The following is a 16619-nucleotide window of genomic DNA, read 5'->3' on the forward strand; positions in this document are numbered from 1 at the left end:
ACACGATACTTATGGGTATCCGTTTACGTGAAAAAAGACTTAAATTTACAATTATTTATGATTTGTAGACTAGTTCATTAACATCTCTCCTCACACTTCGGTTTGAGGAGAGATGTTAATGAACTAGTCTACAAATTTGGAAAAATATTGATCCGTTTTTGGATAAAATTACTGAGTGTTACAGAATGTTCTCTCAAATCCGTAACATTGTTGCCCGACATCATTTTTTAAATTTTTTACGTTTTACACATTTTACTAGTGACTAGGTCCCGTACCTTTCGGCTGCCTATCCCTGGGGAACACTAATAAGTTGCGATGGAGAGCATATATTTTAAATTAAATTAAATTTGATTAAAAATTGCAGCCTGTCATTATGATCGTGTCACAATGACTAATTGCTCGTTTCACTTTGATCTTTTTCAGCAGATTAAAATAAAAATTTTGACACGACGGGACCTGTGAAATACTGTTTAAACTTCGTGATCAAAGGTCTATTCAGATTATTCATTAAAAAATTATTCAGAAATGATTCTTATTGCTAGCGAGGGGAGGACCAGACGTTCGGGTCTCCAATTCAAACAAAACTTGGTGAGTGCGTAGTCCTAAAGCTCGTCATCCAAATAATAGGACCCACTTTTCCAGTTTCCAAAACTTGGGCCTCTGAAAATTTAGTGTTTAGCTTAACAGTCTTTGGAAGTTTCGAGTCTTTAGATAGCGGAGAGAATAAGACGCCGAGAACCAGAGCTAGATGATGTATGTTCGAGTATTCAGAGTTTTGGTTTAGTTTAGTTAATTTTATGTGTAACTTTATTATTTTACAGCATCATTATTAATACAGTAGCCCCTCGTTATATTGCGCTTTTTGGTGCCCCAATTTTTAAAAGCACTCGAATCAATAATTTTAAAATATCAATTGTCGTCGAATTTCTTTTGCAACAAAATACAGTTTTATTCCTACCATTGTCCTGGTCGGTGAGCCCGCGGGCCAATCCGAACTTTCGATCTTCACTTCAGCGAATATTAGTGAACATTTTAGACTGCCTTGTGTGGGTTAAGTCCCACCACGGATGCAACATGTGAGCCTCGGGTGGTTGTTAACTCTCGAGGAATCAATTATTGCCGAAACACTTTATGAAGATCCTGGACCTGGTGCCAATAACATCTCTACTAAAGAGCGTAAGGAGGTGCGGGAAAACGTCAGGCTCCTATTCTCTTGCCTCGGACAATTCCAAAGCATCCTGAGAGAATTGAGATCCAACCAACCTAAGAACCCTGCCCCAGCTATCACCTATGTCGTTGTTACCAAGTTAAACTCTAGGCCCAGTTCCACTATGAGAACTATCAATAAATCCCTTCGTAATAAGATTAATAATGAACGGAGATATAAATGGAGAAGATAAGATTAATAAACGGAGCTTCGCTCTGCTCCTTTACCCAAAAACAAACGGTCAAGGGGAATCTACTGACATGAAGGAAATAGAGTACGAGATAAAAAGAAAAATTAAACCAAATAAGTTAAAAATTAAAACTGTTAAGCAAGTCAAAGGGGGGTGGCATCTGTTTTAAAACAGACAGCCAAAAAGGGGCAGAAATCCTAGCAAGGGCTGCTGATACCTTCTTGAGGGATCCAGCCAAGTCAAGAGTAAAATATCTGAAAGTAGGCGATCCAGAATAATCTTGACTAATGTCCCAAACTCCATAGAAGCAACAAATATCTCCATAATGCACTAACAGAACGAGATACTGGCACACATAGATAAAGAGGAATTTATAAACGATACTAGAATTAGCATGGTTTTGCAAAGAAGGAACACAAGGGAGAACTGTAGGCAGATAGTCCTGTCAACATCGCCAAAAATAAGGAATATACTTATCAGGACTAAGCATATTGCGATGTCCTGGGCCAATATTTATGTCAATGATTACATACTGCTGCTAAGATGTTTCCAATGTTGCAGATACAATCATCTGTCTAGTAATTGCCCAGAAAACCAAAGGTGCAATCATTGTTCGAAGGGACACAAGTTTAGTGATTGCAGAAAACTTGGTAATATCCCATGTTGTATTAACTGCAAGATGACAAATGAAGAGCTCCCAGAACATAAAATGTTGTCAACAGATCATAATGCTTTAAATCCTCAATGTCCAGTTACACTAAAAATGAAGGCACGGACAATAAAACAGACAAACTGTGGAATTTAATTAATCAGACAGAGAATAATTTGAGGCTTTCACAAATTAATCTACAAAGTCTACAGAGAAGTAAGGTCACATCATCAGATGCCCCACAGAAAGCAACAACAGGCATGAACATCCTGATAATCCAGGAGCCACACACTTTCCATAATAAAATTGCCGTGTTTGGCCACCTTCATATAGTGTGCACTCACAATTCCAACACTCCACCGAAGGCCAGGTTTGTAATTCTAAATGACAAGCTAGACATCCAATTACTCACTTAACAACTACTTTTGCACCATCAGCCTACATCTCAAGAACATCACTTATATTTTGATTTCCTTTTACTGTTTGCCTTCTGAGGACATCTCATATCCTCTCCAGCTGCTGGCGGACTCTGTCAATCAACTTCAGGACTTTCTTGTCATCATCTCAGGAGACTTCAATGCAAAGTCGCACTCCTGGCACAGTCCAGTCGAGAACCCTAGAAGATATAGGGTAGAAGAAATAATGACTCAGCTTAACCTGGCTTCCCTAAACACCGGCCCTCTTCCAACTTTCTCCTCCACTAATGGAGAAAGTTGGATTGACATATGTCTTGCCAACAGGAAAATGGTCAGCAATAACATCATCTGCAACACTATCAACATCCACTTGGCAAGTGACCATAATTATATTGATATAAAGGTTGAGTATCCAATCCAATCCTGATGTACAAGATTTCTCAGAAGACTAACTGAGAATTATACCACGATCTTATCCAACGTTATTGGCACCCTGACTCTATCAACAATATCCAGGACTGTGCAGAACTAGATACGATGATTGACAATCTCAACAAAGCCATTCATCAAGCATATACAGAATCCACTAACATCAGTACTAAGAGATGCTCAGCCCCTTGGTGGAACTCTGAGCTTGCCAAACAGAGAGCAAATTTGAGGAAAACAAAAAAGAACTACAGAAAGGAAACTGTCCCAGATCAAACGCAGTGGCAGACTGCCTGCACTGAATGACAGAGACTGGCAACGTGTGCGTAGAATTGTTAGTGTGAACAGTGAAATAACTGCAGAAATCCGTGAAATAACTGCAGAAATCAATGTGGGACATATGAGGGATATGTCCGTTAAGACAGTGCAGCAAAATTTGGCGTTAATGGGCTATGACAGCATAAGACTGACTCGAGTGCCTTTACTAACAGCATGACATCGCATGCAGCACCTCGCCTGGGCTCGTGACCATACTAGTTGGACCCTAGATGACTGGAAAACCGTGGCTTGGTCTGATGACTTGCAATTTCAGTTGGTAAGAGCTGATGGTAGGTTTCAAGCGTGTTGCAGACCCCACGAAGCCATGGATCCAAGTTGTCAAAAGGCACTGTGCAAGCTGGTGATGGCTCCATAATGGTGTGGGGTGTGCTTACATTGCATGGACTGGGTCCTCTGATCCAACTGAACCAAACAATGTCAGGAAATGGTTATGTTCAGCTACTTGGAGACCACATGCAGCCATTCATGGACTTCAGTACCCAAACAAGGATGGCATCTTTATGGATGACAATGCACTATGTCACCAGGCCATAACTGTTCGTGAATGGTTTGAGGAACATTCTGGACAATATCAGCAAATGATTTGGCCACCTAGATCGCCCAACATAAACCCATCAAACATGTATGGACCATAATCCAGAAGTCCATTCGTGCACAAACTCCTGCACTGGCAACACCTGCCCAATTATGGATGGCTATAGAGACAGCATGGCTCAATATTTCTCCAGGGGAGCTCCAACGACTTGTTGAGTCCATGCCACGTCGAGTTGCGGCACTTCGCCAGGCAAAAGGAGGTTTGACAAGATATTAGGCAGTATCCCATGACTTTTGGCACTTCAGTGTACAAACAGTGGGAACAACTGCTTATTTAAGTAGATGTTACCTTTTGATATAAAAAGTTGTTTTAAGTACATTCTCCTCATTTACAAGTTTCTTCTGTGAATTTGAAATTTCACACCTTTACATGAATTAATGGTATAGTGTAAATTCACATAAAGAAGTGAAATTTCAAATTCAATTTGTAATGGGTAAGGAAAAGATCAATTTATTTCTAAAGAAAACTTTTAAAATGTTTATACAGTAGTAACTTTTAAATAAAGTTACTACTGTATAAACATTTTAAAAGTTTATAGAGTAAAAATTCTCTAAAAAGCGTTTAGCTTTTTAGAGAATTTTTACTCTATAATTTTATAAGTTTGGATGTTCTATTATATGTTCAATATTTATTTTTTGTTTTCAGTTACTGTATTTTTATGTTTATTGAAAAATACAAATTATAGGAATTTTTAATAAGCAATTTATTATGAAATATAGTACTGTATAATAAAATGCCAACTGATATTTTGTTTTAATATCACGGTATTCGTCTTTAAATGTACATCATACTTTTTTTTTAACAATAGAGTCATGCAGGTCATCTATTAACTGCTTTCAGAGGAAAACTTTTGAATTGATATATTGTGACCTTCATGAGATTAGGGAAAGATGGACAGAGGACATTGGAAATTTATAGGTCTACAATTTTCTCAAATTGCAGCCCAAAAAACTCATCCCAAAATTTTTCTCAGTCTATAAAAAAAAATCCCAATCTGTAAACACTGGGTGGCATCGCATAAAACTGTCTTTGATTCTCAATGTCACTTCCTACTTTTCTTTCCAAACTTGCCATGTAATGTCACTAAATCCCTAGATGTGTGGTGCACAGGACTCCCATTGTACTGAAGCTTCATATTTTGCTGTTTTTCCTGAAGTGTGATTCAATTTCATGCCGAATATTGAAACAAGCAGACTAGGATTTTATCACCAATATTATATTTTTATCACCACTTTAATAAAAATATCACCAAGTGCCGATTTTGGCCCTATACAGCACCATCCCTAATATATAAACTAATAATGTTTTTGTATTAAAAATTTTTATAATTTAAACTACAGTGGGTGTTTTAAATAAAAGTAAATAATATAAGAAGCAGTATTTTATTCCATAACATAATATTCTTTCCTTTCAAAGACTTGAGAACCCCTCACATATTTGCACACCCCTCAGAGTCCATAGACCGATAGACCACAAGTTCAGAAATACCGCACTACCTGGTTATGTTGGGTACCATGATAAAAAAAATTTCTAGCATCTGGCACTATTTACTAGAAATACCAAATTTTTTACAATTTTACAAAATACATATAAACTACTCACCATGGATTCTCTTCTTAACTCGCTGTACATCTTTGCTATTTTATTCTGATCCATGTTATGTAGTTTCGGTCGAATTTTCTCCTTCGCATACAAAATATATTTCTTCAACAGATCTTGAGATATGATGTCTGCATTTGTATTATTCTGAAATTAGTTTAAAAATAAATTCATTTTAGATGATATCTTAAATCATTTAAAAGATATTAAACTGATAAATTAATCACTTTAATACCTTTAAAAAGTGATTTGGATTCACTGTAAATATATTACATACACTTTCATTTATATAAGAGTTGTGCAGAATAGAAATGTACAAATCTGCCCATTCCAAATCCCTAAATTTATATACTGATCATCTGCAACTTGCTTTGATTCCTTAATCAATGATCTTTTAGAGATCATTGATAATGATAAAGTCTCAAATTTATTTATCAATCACAAAGTTCGTAAAACTAGAATCTTTAAATAATGCTTTTGTACAAAATACGTAAATATATGCACTGATTGTGCATGATTCCTCAAAATTCCAATTTTTTACCAACAACTTCAATTCACAATTCTTAAAACTTCAATAGCCCCAATGCACATGTCTAGCTTAAAACGACACAAAATTCTGTTTCGATATCACCAAATAATAATGCCGGCAAGCTGAATATTTCATTAATCTATACTTGTAAGACAATAGTGAGGAGAACAGTTAATTTATGTTTGAAATTTATAACCATGTATTTCTCCGTGGCTCCTTTTTACAGAAACTTGTCATATTTTATTTTGATCTTTCTCGAGTCAATCTTCCCTGAACTGATTGAATGAAGCATAATCGTTATGACATATACAAAAAAGATTTATCCACAAGTGAACTGTTTCAAACATTTATTTTTGTTAAATTTCCTTTAAACCCAAACAATTATATACACATATAATCAAATCATGGCCTTTACTGTATTTTTAGTTTTCTAACTTTTTAGTGTCAAATTACCAATAATTGTTTATAATTATTAAAATCTTTCCTAGGGTCAGAGTCCACTTCCTAGAACAACTGCGGGTGGTGAGAGTCAGGTTAGTTTGCATAGTAAGTCATTGTCATGGTGATATTGTGTACTGACATGATTGGCCAATTTGAACTAGTAATAGCTGCTGCCAAGAAAAGGTCATAGAAGACCACGATTGACTAAATTTGAATTGGTGAAGGAAGAGACAGTTGGCAAAACATCACGCCATGTGACGGACCTGAAATAGAGCTATGACTAGCGTAGCTGGTCAGCTGTATAAGGTCGACGTGGAAGTGGGAAATTCAAGTTGGATCCATCTTGCTGACTGAGTTCTAATTTGTTATTGGCATACCAAACGGTCATCAATTGTGAAGCTGTTATAAATTTTAACTTTACTCTCGGCTGTACAATAGTTCAGCAACAAATCAGGTAAAATGGCTAGCTTAAAAAGGAAAGCGTTAACGTTAGACTGCAAAGTAGAAATAATTAAAGCAGTTGAAAGTGAAAGAAAAAAAGACAGATGTATGCAGATTTGGTTTTTAGTAAATTCTACAGTGTGCAGAATAATAAAAAACAGAGAGAAAATTTTGAAAAGTGTTCAAGATGGAAAGGGACAAGAGAAAAAATTAAGTTATGTGAAAAAGACAATACTGATGCCGCTATAATTAAGTGGTTTAACCAATGCAGAAGTTCCAACTTACCACTAAATGAACCGATACTACTGGAAAAAGCAGAATTTGGACGACTACTAGGCAATAATAACTTTAAATGTTCTAATGGATGGCTAGAACGTTTTAAACAAAGACATGGCATAAGTTTCAGGAAAGTGTGTGGAGAAGCAAAAAGTGTAAATTTACTGGATGTTGAAAACTGGTTAAGAGATGTGTGGCCTAAATTAAGGGGAAAATATGCAGATGAAGACATTTATAATGCAGATGAAACCGGAATACTTTACAAACTTTTACCAGATAAAACATTTAAATTTAAAAATGAAAAATGTGTTGGTGAAAACTTGCAAAATATAGGCTAACATCTTTTGTTTGTGCTAATATGACTGGTACAAACAAAAGAAGACTTCTTGTAATAGTAAAATCAAAGAATGCAAGATGTTTTAAAAACATCACTAGTAAATTACAAAGCCAACAAAAAGTCATGGATTATGTCTGAGATTTTTGAAGAAGAAATTCAAAAATGGGATAGAGAACTTATCGGTAAACGAAAAAAAGTTTTACTCCTTGTCAATAATTGTGCAGCACATTCAATTTTAGAAAATTTAAAGAGCATTAAACTTGTATTCCTTCCTCTGAATCGTACTAGCGTACTTCAGCCAATGGATCAAGGAATTATAAGAAGCCTTACATCTCATTTCAGAAAAATTCTTTTACAAAAATTTATTACAAATATGGAAGATAACAATAAAAAGACAATTTCTTTATTAGATGCAGTTGATTTTTTCAAAAATTCTTGGTGTAAAGTTAGTTCACTAATAATAGCAAACTGTTTTTGCCATGAAAAAATGTGTAATAGTCAAACACCTCTTACATTTATGAATGATGAAAATAATGAGGATGATGACATTCCTCTATCAGAATTGATTGAAACACTTCAAAATTCAGAAAACAGCACATTTTTGTCATCTGCTGCTACTGAATATGAGAGTGTAGATGAAGATTTAATAACATCCAAATTTTATACAGATGCAGATATTGTTGAGCAAATTAAATCTTCAGATGAAAAAAAAATGTGGGATGATGATGATGAAACATCAGACAAAGAAAATGTAGTGCCGTCAACCAGGGAAGAGCATAATGCAATAAGTATAATATAAATATTCGTCTATAATAACGTATCTTTTATTACCAGGACTTATTATACTGGTATTACAGAAATATTACAAAGTTTTACAGAAAAACATTTTTTATTTTACTTAATATACTTGGTATAATATATACTTAATATACAGGTATATTAAGTAAGATAAAAAATATTTTTCTGTAAAACTTTGTAATATTTCCGTAATACCAGTATAATAAGTCCTGGTAATAGAAGATACGTTATTATAGACGAATATTTATATTTTACAAAAAAAACATTGAGGCATTCTAATTAAATAATGCAATAAGATTAATGAAATTGTTTTACAGGTCTCAGAAAACTTTATCGGAAATAATGAACAAAGCCTACGATTTAGAAAATGACATTGATAAACAATTTTTAGGTGAAAAACACCTACAATCTAAAATAACTGACTTTTTTAAAGTGAATATTGAATACTGTTTGTGTCATTTTAATTGGCATACATTAGTTTAACCTTTTGTTGCCTTTTGATTAGATATTATTCTCAAAACCAGAAGTGCCACCATTATCAAACTTGAGACAAATAAAAATTTCTTATAAAAGGTAATTTTTGAAATTTTTAATTACATCATTGTAAACTTAAACATAATAATGTAAATAAAGTAGATTTAAACATTTAGTTTATGCTTTTATACATATGATAATAAATTATTATTACCATAATAGATACAGTATACTGTATTACCATTAAGAAATACAGTGGGTGATCTGTTAACGAACAGATCGGATAACAAACACTTTTGCAAAGAATTTTAATGTTTGGATAACGAACACCCCATAGAACAAACACAGAAGAAGTGATGTAAAATAATGAATACTGATTGGTCTTCCCTTGTCTTTGGGCAACAATTCGAAACTTTTCGGAGTGTGGGAGACGTCGACATCGACGCTCAAGCCAGTATATACTGATCAGATAGTATTCCTCCAAACTTTGAAACTCTCCCTTGTAATTCCAGCCTTTTATATTTCTGACAAAACAATTGTTTTATATATTTGCGAGACTGCCGGGTAGGCACTTGTTACGTTTTGCGTCTGTTTTTCTTTTCGAAAGATGAGAGTATAATAGCAAAGGTATAAAGTGAACAGAAAATGTCTGATGTTGCTGGGCAGTATGGCTTGAACAGGTCTACATTAGGAAGCAGTTCAATCTTATCTAAGAAAGATACAGTATTATCAAGAAGACTCAAGCAGCTTAAGAAGGAACAAAATTCACATCTGAGAAATAAAGAACATTGAAGAGTTCATAATGGAACCTGAAACTGATCTGACAGCAGAAGAACGCCAAGAAACTAGGCAAGATATGTTATTTTCTGAAAAAGAGGATTAATGCCGATATCTGCTATTAGACATCTTTTGAAGAAGTGGGAGGATGTCAAAACAACGGTCTTAGAATGGCCTTAGAGGTTAATAGTCTTGTGGATCTCTACAATTACAACGCTATTAATTACTTCTGAAAAACCCTGAAGAAGAGAGAAAAGCAATCAACATTAGACAGATTCTTTAACCCCCCACAAATCGAAAAAACGTGACTAATAAAAATGCAAGACTGTGTATGTATGTATTTTTATTATTACATATAAATAAACGTAGTAAGAAAGTATATATATATTTTTTATTTTTTTGGGGATCTCCAGAATGAATTAATTAAATACCCATTAAAACCTATGGTAAATCGATAATCGGTTAACAAACAATTTGGATAGCAAACAGTCTTGGAATGGATTATGTTCGTTAACTGATCACCCACTGTACAGTAATTTTATGGTAATACATACGATGTTAAATTAGAATGGATTTTATAATAGAACCCCTTAATGCCCATTGACGAGTTAACTCGTCAAGTTTACATAGCGTTATGAAAAACTCGGGGGTTAAGGCCACTTTTGACATTTTTTTTTATTTTTGGAATGTTTTTCAAGTCTCCAAATTTTTTAAAAATTTTTACCAGCGCAAAAAAATTTTATCGTGATTTTAATCAACCTTTAATGGCATGCAATTAACGCTTAATTGTTTTTTAATGCAATTTTTTTATCAAATTTAATCAATCATTCTAAAGTTGTAGTACACGGATTTGACTTCGGTAAAGTTATTTAAAGCTACTTTCTGATGTCAAAAACGACCTCCAATAGTTTTTTAATTTTTTTAATTAATATATTTTATTATATATACGTTTAATTAAGTCGGGGGTCGAAAATCGCAATAAAAATTTCAATTTTTTAAAAATATTTAAAAATATAGATCTAGCTAGTATTCACCCTACTTTAAATCCTTGTCCTCCCGGGACGTCTATGAGAATGTCCCGGGAAATCCGACTCCAGATGTTCTCAAGGTCATCCAGCTGTGTAAACAATGACTCAGTGTCAAATTTCACAGAAAGGCGAGACAAAGGAAGTTAATCTTTGAAGCTTTTTCTTCAAAATTAACACATTTCTTTCGTTTTTTCAGTTTTAAGTATTTTTTATGCTTAATTACATTAAATTCATTAATCAGTGGGCGTTAAGGGGTTTAAACACACTTGGTACTTCTTATGAGACTGAAATTATGACCCTGTAGATAACGACACACGGTTAGAACGTCAAAAAATTGTTGGTCCCATGGATGACGTTATAATCGGGTTAATTTGTACTTCTAAAACTGAAGAATTATGCAAAAATTATAGACTACATTTACATTAAGAACTTTTAATAGCAAACATTTAAACATATACAGGATTTCAAAACTATTTTACCTCATTTGATTCTTCATTTTGAGCAACGAATGACGGATGATGTTTGATATGGCTGTTGACTACAAACTTTGCCAAGTTTTCATCCTAGTGTGAATTGTCAAATAAAAGTTAATAACTGAAATCCAAAGTCTTACTTGAAATATTAAAAAATTTACCTGAACTGGATCGACACTATCTCTTACGACACACAAAATGTCGAATCTGTTTAATATTGGTTCAGATAGATCAACCTGAAAATAACGTATAATTGCATGTAAATTATATAAATTGATGCAATATTACCTCAATTTATGAAAATTGAATCTACTAAAACTGACTTTGATACATGATAGCTCATTTAATGGAAATTTCGATGAACTAATTAAGTTGTAAGACTTTTTTACTAAAAAAATATATTCATTTTCTGTGCATTTTCAAATATGCTGTTTTGTTGCCACAACATACTGTATGCTACAAGTTATGTGTTTAGAAGCAATTTTCATTCATTTTTGTTTTGTCAGACCAGTAAAGTGTTAGTTAAAAAAGGCAATGCACAGAATACAGCACTTGAATTGTTCACCCATAAAAATTAAAAAAATTCCAATTAGATTCTCACAAGAGAAGAAGCTAATACTTCTACCAGATTGCTTGGTTATCCAATCTTAATGTGGATCTTTCTCTGCTCTTTTGTAATCTGCTGTGCCTTCAAGCACTTCAATATCAAAAAATTTGAAGATATGGAAGACCAATTTATTATAAAAATAATAAAACCACACTGATCATATCTGCCGATAATTAATTAGAACGTAAATAAACATCTATAAACCTGATTCTTACATTAATGCCAAACGACTGACCAATGTAGTCCAACAATTATTTGATATTGACTAATTAAAAATATATTTTTCAATTATGTATGAAAAGTTAAGAACTCACATTTTCGGAAAACGTTAAAGATGGATCGTAACGTCCGCCAATAGGATTGGCGGCAGCAATAACAGCACACCTCGCCTGAAGGGAGGTGACAATTCCGGCCTTCGATATGGATATGCTCTGTTGTTCCATGGCTTCGTGAATACTTGTTCGATCTTGATCATTCATCTGTAAAAGCAATGAATGAATAAAAAATCCCATACATCATATTTATAAATGTTTACAGATTAGCAAATTTTAATCAAACTATATTAAAAAAACAAAAATGTAACATGACGTGGTCCATAAAAATTGGTAATTACCTTATCAAATTCGTCTATCAGACAGACTCCCTTGTCGGCCAACACGAGAGCACCAGCCTCCAAAGTCCACTCTTTGGTGACTGTACTCCTCTGGACGTAGGCGGTGAGACCCACGGCCGACGCTCCATGTCCGGTGGTGAACACGGCCCGGGGAGCAATCTTCTCCACATACTTCAAAAACTGAGACTTGGCAGTGCCCGGATCACCACAGACCAAAACATTAATGTCACCTCTGACCCTATGTTTTTGTCCTACACAAATGCAATAAAGAAGGTATGAGACATTGTTAAATAATTTTTTTTTGGTAACACAAAGTAGCACTTACCAGGATTTTTGGATTCTCCACCCAAAAGACTGAGAGCCAAAGCACGTTTAATTTGATAATGGCCATATACGGATGGTGCTATACTGTTTACAATCTATAAATATGAAAGTAGTTTGACATTAGCAAAAATACTCAAATTATATAACAATTAATATATTTAAAAATTTTAAAAGCACTAATTAATATCAAAAATCTACAAATTAATTAATTTGAAAAACAAACTAAAATTCCACCTTCCTCAATATTAATGTGAGACCTGTAAGGCCCCTGGGTCTAATTTAATAATTTTATTAATAATATTAAATATTGTCATCAAATATTATTTCATTTTTGTGAGAAAAATAATGTTTTAAACGTGGGAAAAGGCAGATAACAGATGTTACTTCCTTTCACAGAAGTTAGAACATCCTCTGACTTTCCCTTATCTGGTTAAAATCCCGCTCAGATGGGAAATGTTTACCCCTCATTCATTCCCCTTTCATCCGTTCACATGAAAGAGTTTCTGGCAGATGATTGGTTGTAAATCATGAGATATAGGGGAAATGTATCAGAATTCGAGGAGTTCATCGACAGACCTGGAAGTGTCCAGACTCCACATGTTTTCCTCCTGATGACCAACGCCCTTAGACGAGTCACATAGAATAATTCCCGAGTTAGCACTTAGAAGTTATACTTTGACTTTGTGCACATATCGATCTCCCATGGAAAGAAGTAAATGAACTTTATCTCCGAAGAAGCCTACAGAGAAGACAAACGACAACTAAACCAGGTTGTATGATTTAACAATGATTGTAACTCTCTCTCTCGTATCGGTTATAATATAGTTTGTATCTCTCTCAACTATTATCTTAATTGTCGTATTTACATCTCTCGTTCATTGATATTTTGTATTAGTTTTACTTATATTGAATCATTAAATTTACTCTTGTTTGTTTTCTATAAGATATGTCTTTTAAATTGTCTCTGAATCAGATCTATAAAGTAATCGCACGCGTGTTTGTCCGCAAATTGATAAATTGACAAACTGATGTCGGGACCCTGACGTAGGAAGAAGGTGACCTACCCCACCAACTTCCGCACTAATTACACCCCTCTGTAAGACCCTCCGCCACTCGACTTCTTATAAGATAGGAAAGCCATTCTTGTTGACGCTCGAGAACTATTCTTACTGAATAGGTTGCCGATTAAGTGTTACATGAGTACTACTTACTCCGTAACCCCGGCTGATCTCACATTAAGAATAAAAATGTTTTATGTCAAATTAAACTCAATATAAATAAATGTTTTATGTAAAGATAGTAAATGTCAAAACATCTCAAAATCACTCTAATATCATGTTTAAATAGTCATAATTTCATCTTACTCTTTCTCCAATATTTTCGTCCTTTGCCAAAGCCACGATAGCCTTCACATCTTCATCCGTCAAGTTTTTGGTGGCTGCCTTATCGTCCTTCTTTGCTATGTGATTGGCAACGATTACGGTGGAAAAGACAGGAAATCCATTTGCCATGTTTAGGGATCCGTCATAACTGTTTGTATATACTCCAGTGAGTTCCTAAGAAATAATTTAGTAAAGTTTAGTGTAAGAACATCAATAAAAGTAAAATGATTTATAAGAATTTAAATTTAAAATGCACTTTACTACATAAATAAACATTTCATTAGTGTTGTAACGAATAGTATATTCGGCCTCAGGCCGAATACTGAATATTCGGCCAGGTGCGTGGCCGAATAGCCGAATATTCAGCCAAACTATTCAGCTTGATTAACGCATATACGAAAATTGGCACGCAAACAGAATTATGGCAAGGATCCTGCCCTCTATTGGCCCACTGTCACTACGTTTCACCAATCGCATTAATTCTTGACAGTTCAGACAAGAGCGTCATGGCAGTATGCGATAAGTGATGATATCAAATGTGGATAACAATGAAATGACCTACAAGTGTAAATAACGGAAGAAGAACAGAGAAGAACCGCAAAGTGAAAATGTGAAAATAAATATGAAATTGAGTTGATAACATAATCGAACAAGTCGAGGCAGCTTATTGGCCCGAAATTTGCGGCCGTAAATGCCAAACAATTGTTGTCGTAGACTTCAGAAAGCTAAATGCTTGTAATGAAAGTCACTTAGCGTGCACGGGCGAAAGCCTGGAGTCGTTCAGGCTACCAAGCTGTTTCGAATCTGTGAAATCATAACTGTGACTTATACCGACGTCCTGTCTGTCTCTTTTCTCCGTTATCACCAGGCTATAAGTCACGTAATTGTAAAATGAGAAATCTATGATGGAAAAGTGACGAATCGAAAGTATCGTGAGCGTGTATTACGATGTATGCATAGGCATACGTGGACTAGAGCGATAGAGGAAAGAGAAAGGGAAGCGTAAATGTGAGTGCTTAAAAAGAAGGATAGGCAGGGTCAGACCCTCAGATGTGCGACGATTCTCGAACAAATAGGTTTGTACGTCTGCTGATCTTTGTAATTATAAATTGTGAATACATGTGACTAATATTATTATTTTTATATTTTGTGCATGTTATAAGTTATAAATAAATATAAACAAACAACACTAACCCGATAACATTAAATCTAAATACCAAAATGATTAATTTACTGTGTTTTTGTTATTTCTTACTCCTGTTTTCAGGTATTCGGTATTCGGCCGAATAGTGATTAAATATTCGGTATTCGGCCAAATAGCGAAAAATAGGCCGAATACCGAATAGTAACCGAATATTCGTTACATCACTACATTTCATGAATAAACAAGTACAGCAGTCCCTTGATAGTCCGACATTTTTTAATCCGACATGCTCGGTAGTCCGACGCACCTCCCATCAAGGTACCAGTCCCCGTTACGTGTCTGCTTGCACAGAAGCATGTCGCGACGTGAATCTCCCCACCCAATTCTTACACGATGACACACATTTCATGTGTTTTCCGTGAGCAGTTCTGTTCGAACAGTTAGAGTAGGGAATATTGTAGTCTACTGCTAGCAAAACAATGCCAAATATGTAATCACTTTCAGTAATCCAACACCCCTTTGGTCCCATACCTGTCAGATTATCAAGGGACAGCTGTAATCAGTTTTTAGAAATGATTGCATTATTACATAATCTGCACATTTTTAATAAATTGAGTTTCTGTAATATGAAATGTTATTGATTTTTGTACGTTTTGCACAAAAAGAAGACAATTTACAAGGGTTCTACTCAAATTTTTGTTTTAAATTCCATGACTTTCCTGTCTTTCCCTGACCAACTTTGTACAAATTCCCTGACCCTTGTGCCCCTTACAGTATAGCACAGTGACGAAATAAAACAGCATTTGACTTACTATAAACATACTAAAAAATTGAAGAAGCAATAGCATTAGTTATTTTTTTCTAATTAGAAAAAAATAACTAATGCTATTGCTTCTTCAATTTTTTAGTATGTTTATAGTAAGTCAAATGCTGTTTTATTTCGTCACTGTNACTGTACAATCTGCCTTGTCCTTTTGTTTCAACCAATCAGTTCGGAATTTGCACTTTGGTTGCGTCATATTGAGTGGATTCAAACCATTACATCTATATTCTAACTTGGAATCTGCTATAAACCAACAGTTTGTCGGTATCATTCCGCTAGAGATTTTTATTGGTCAATCACAATTGAAAGAGAGTAAACACGTGCTGACCATGTGATCGGTTACTTCTCTGCACATGTTAAAATAGAACAGAAGAATAAAAAAATTACCAATAAAATAAAGCAATACTTAGGCCCTGTACACACTAGGCATTTTTCAACACGCGCGTTTTAAAGAACCAAGAGTTCTATGTAGCCGTACACACTCAAACGCCAAGCGCGCGTTTATAGATTTTTGTTAAAATGCGCGTTTTGCGGGCACTTTACGGGCACTTTGAGATATATGTGCTGCCTTATAGCGACGATGGAGGAGCACACACAATCAATTACTTTCTCATCCATTTCCAAACTGAGCCAGTGCTAAACGCCGAACTAACGCTCGTCGAACGCCGAGCTAACGCGCGTTAGCTCGGCGTTAAACGCGCGTTGAAAAACGCCTAGTGTGTACAGGGCCT

General features: G+C 34.7%; 1 protein-coding gene across 2 annotated transcripts in view; it reads right to left on the bottom strand.

Annotated features, from left to right (window-relative positions):
* Positions 1-16619, bottom strand: part of LOC111617956 (DNA replication licensing factor mcm2-like) — a 47939-nt gene that overhangs the window by 1286 nt on the left and 30034 nt on the right. For both annotated transcript variants that reach the window (XM_023359355.1, XM_023359354.1), the window contains 7 exons: positions 13904-14095; positions 12541-12634; positions 12216-12466; positions 11917-12081; positions 11157-11231; positions 11002-11085; positions 5425-5568 (listed from right to left, as the gene is read on the bottom strand). In XM_023359355.1, coding sequence (XP_023215123.1) covers positions 5425-5568; positions 11002-11085; positions 11157-11231; positions 11917-12081; positions 12216-12466; positions 12541-12634; positions 13904-14095 — 1005 coding nt within the window. The remainder of the gene's footprint in view (positions 1-5424; positions 5569-11001; positions 11086-11156; positions 11232-11916; positions 12082-12215; positions 12467-12540; positions 12635-13903; positions 14096-16619) is intronic.

The sequence above is a fragment of the Centruroides sculpturatus genome, unplaced genomic scaffold (assembly GCF_000671375.1).
Source record: "Centruroides sculpturatus isolate CEXI.00-Female unplaced genomic scaffold, Cexi_2.0 scaffold218, whole genome shotgun sequence".
NCBI lineage: Eukaryota > Metazoa > Arthropoda > Arachnida > Scorpiones > Buthidae > Centruroides > Centruroides sculpturatus.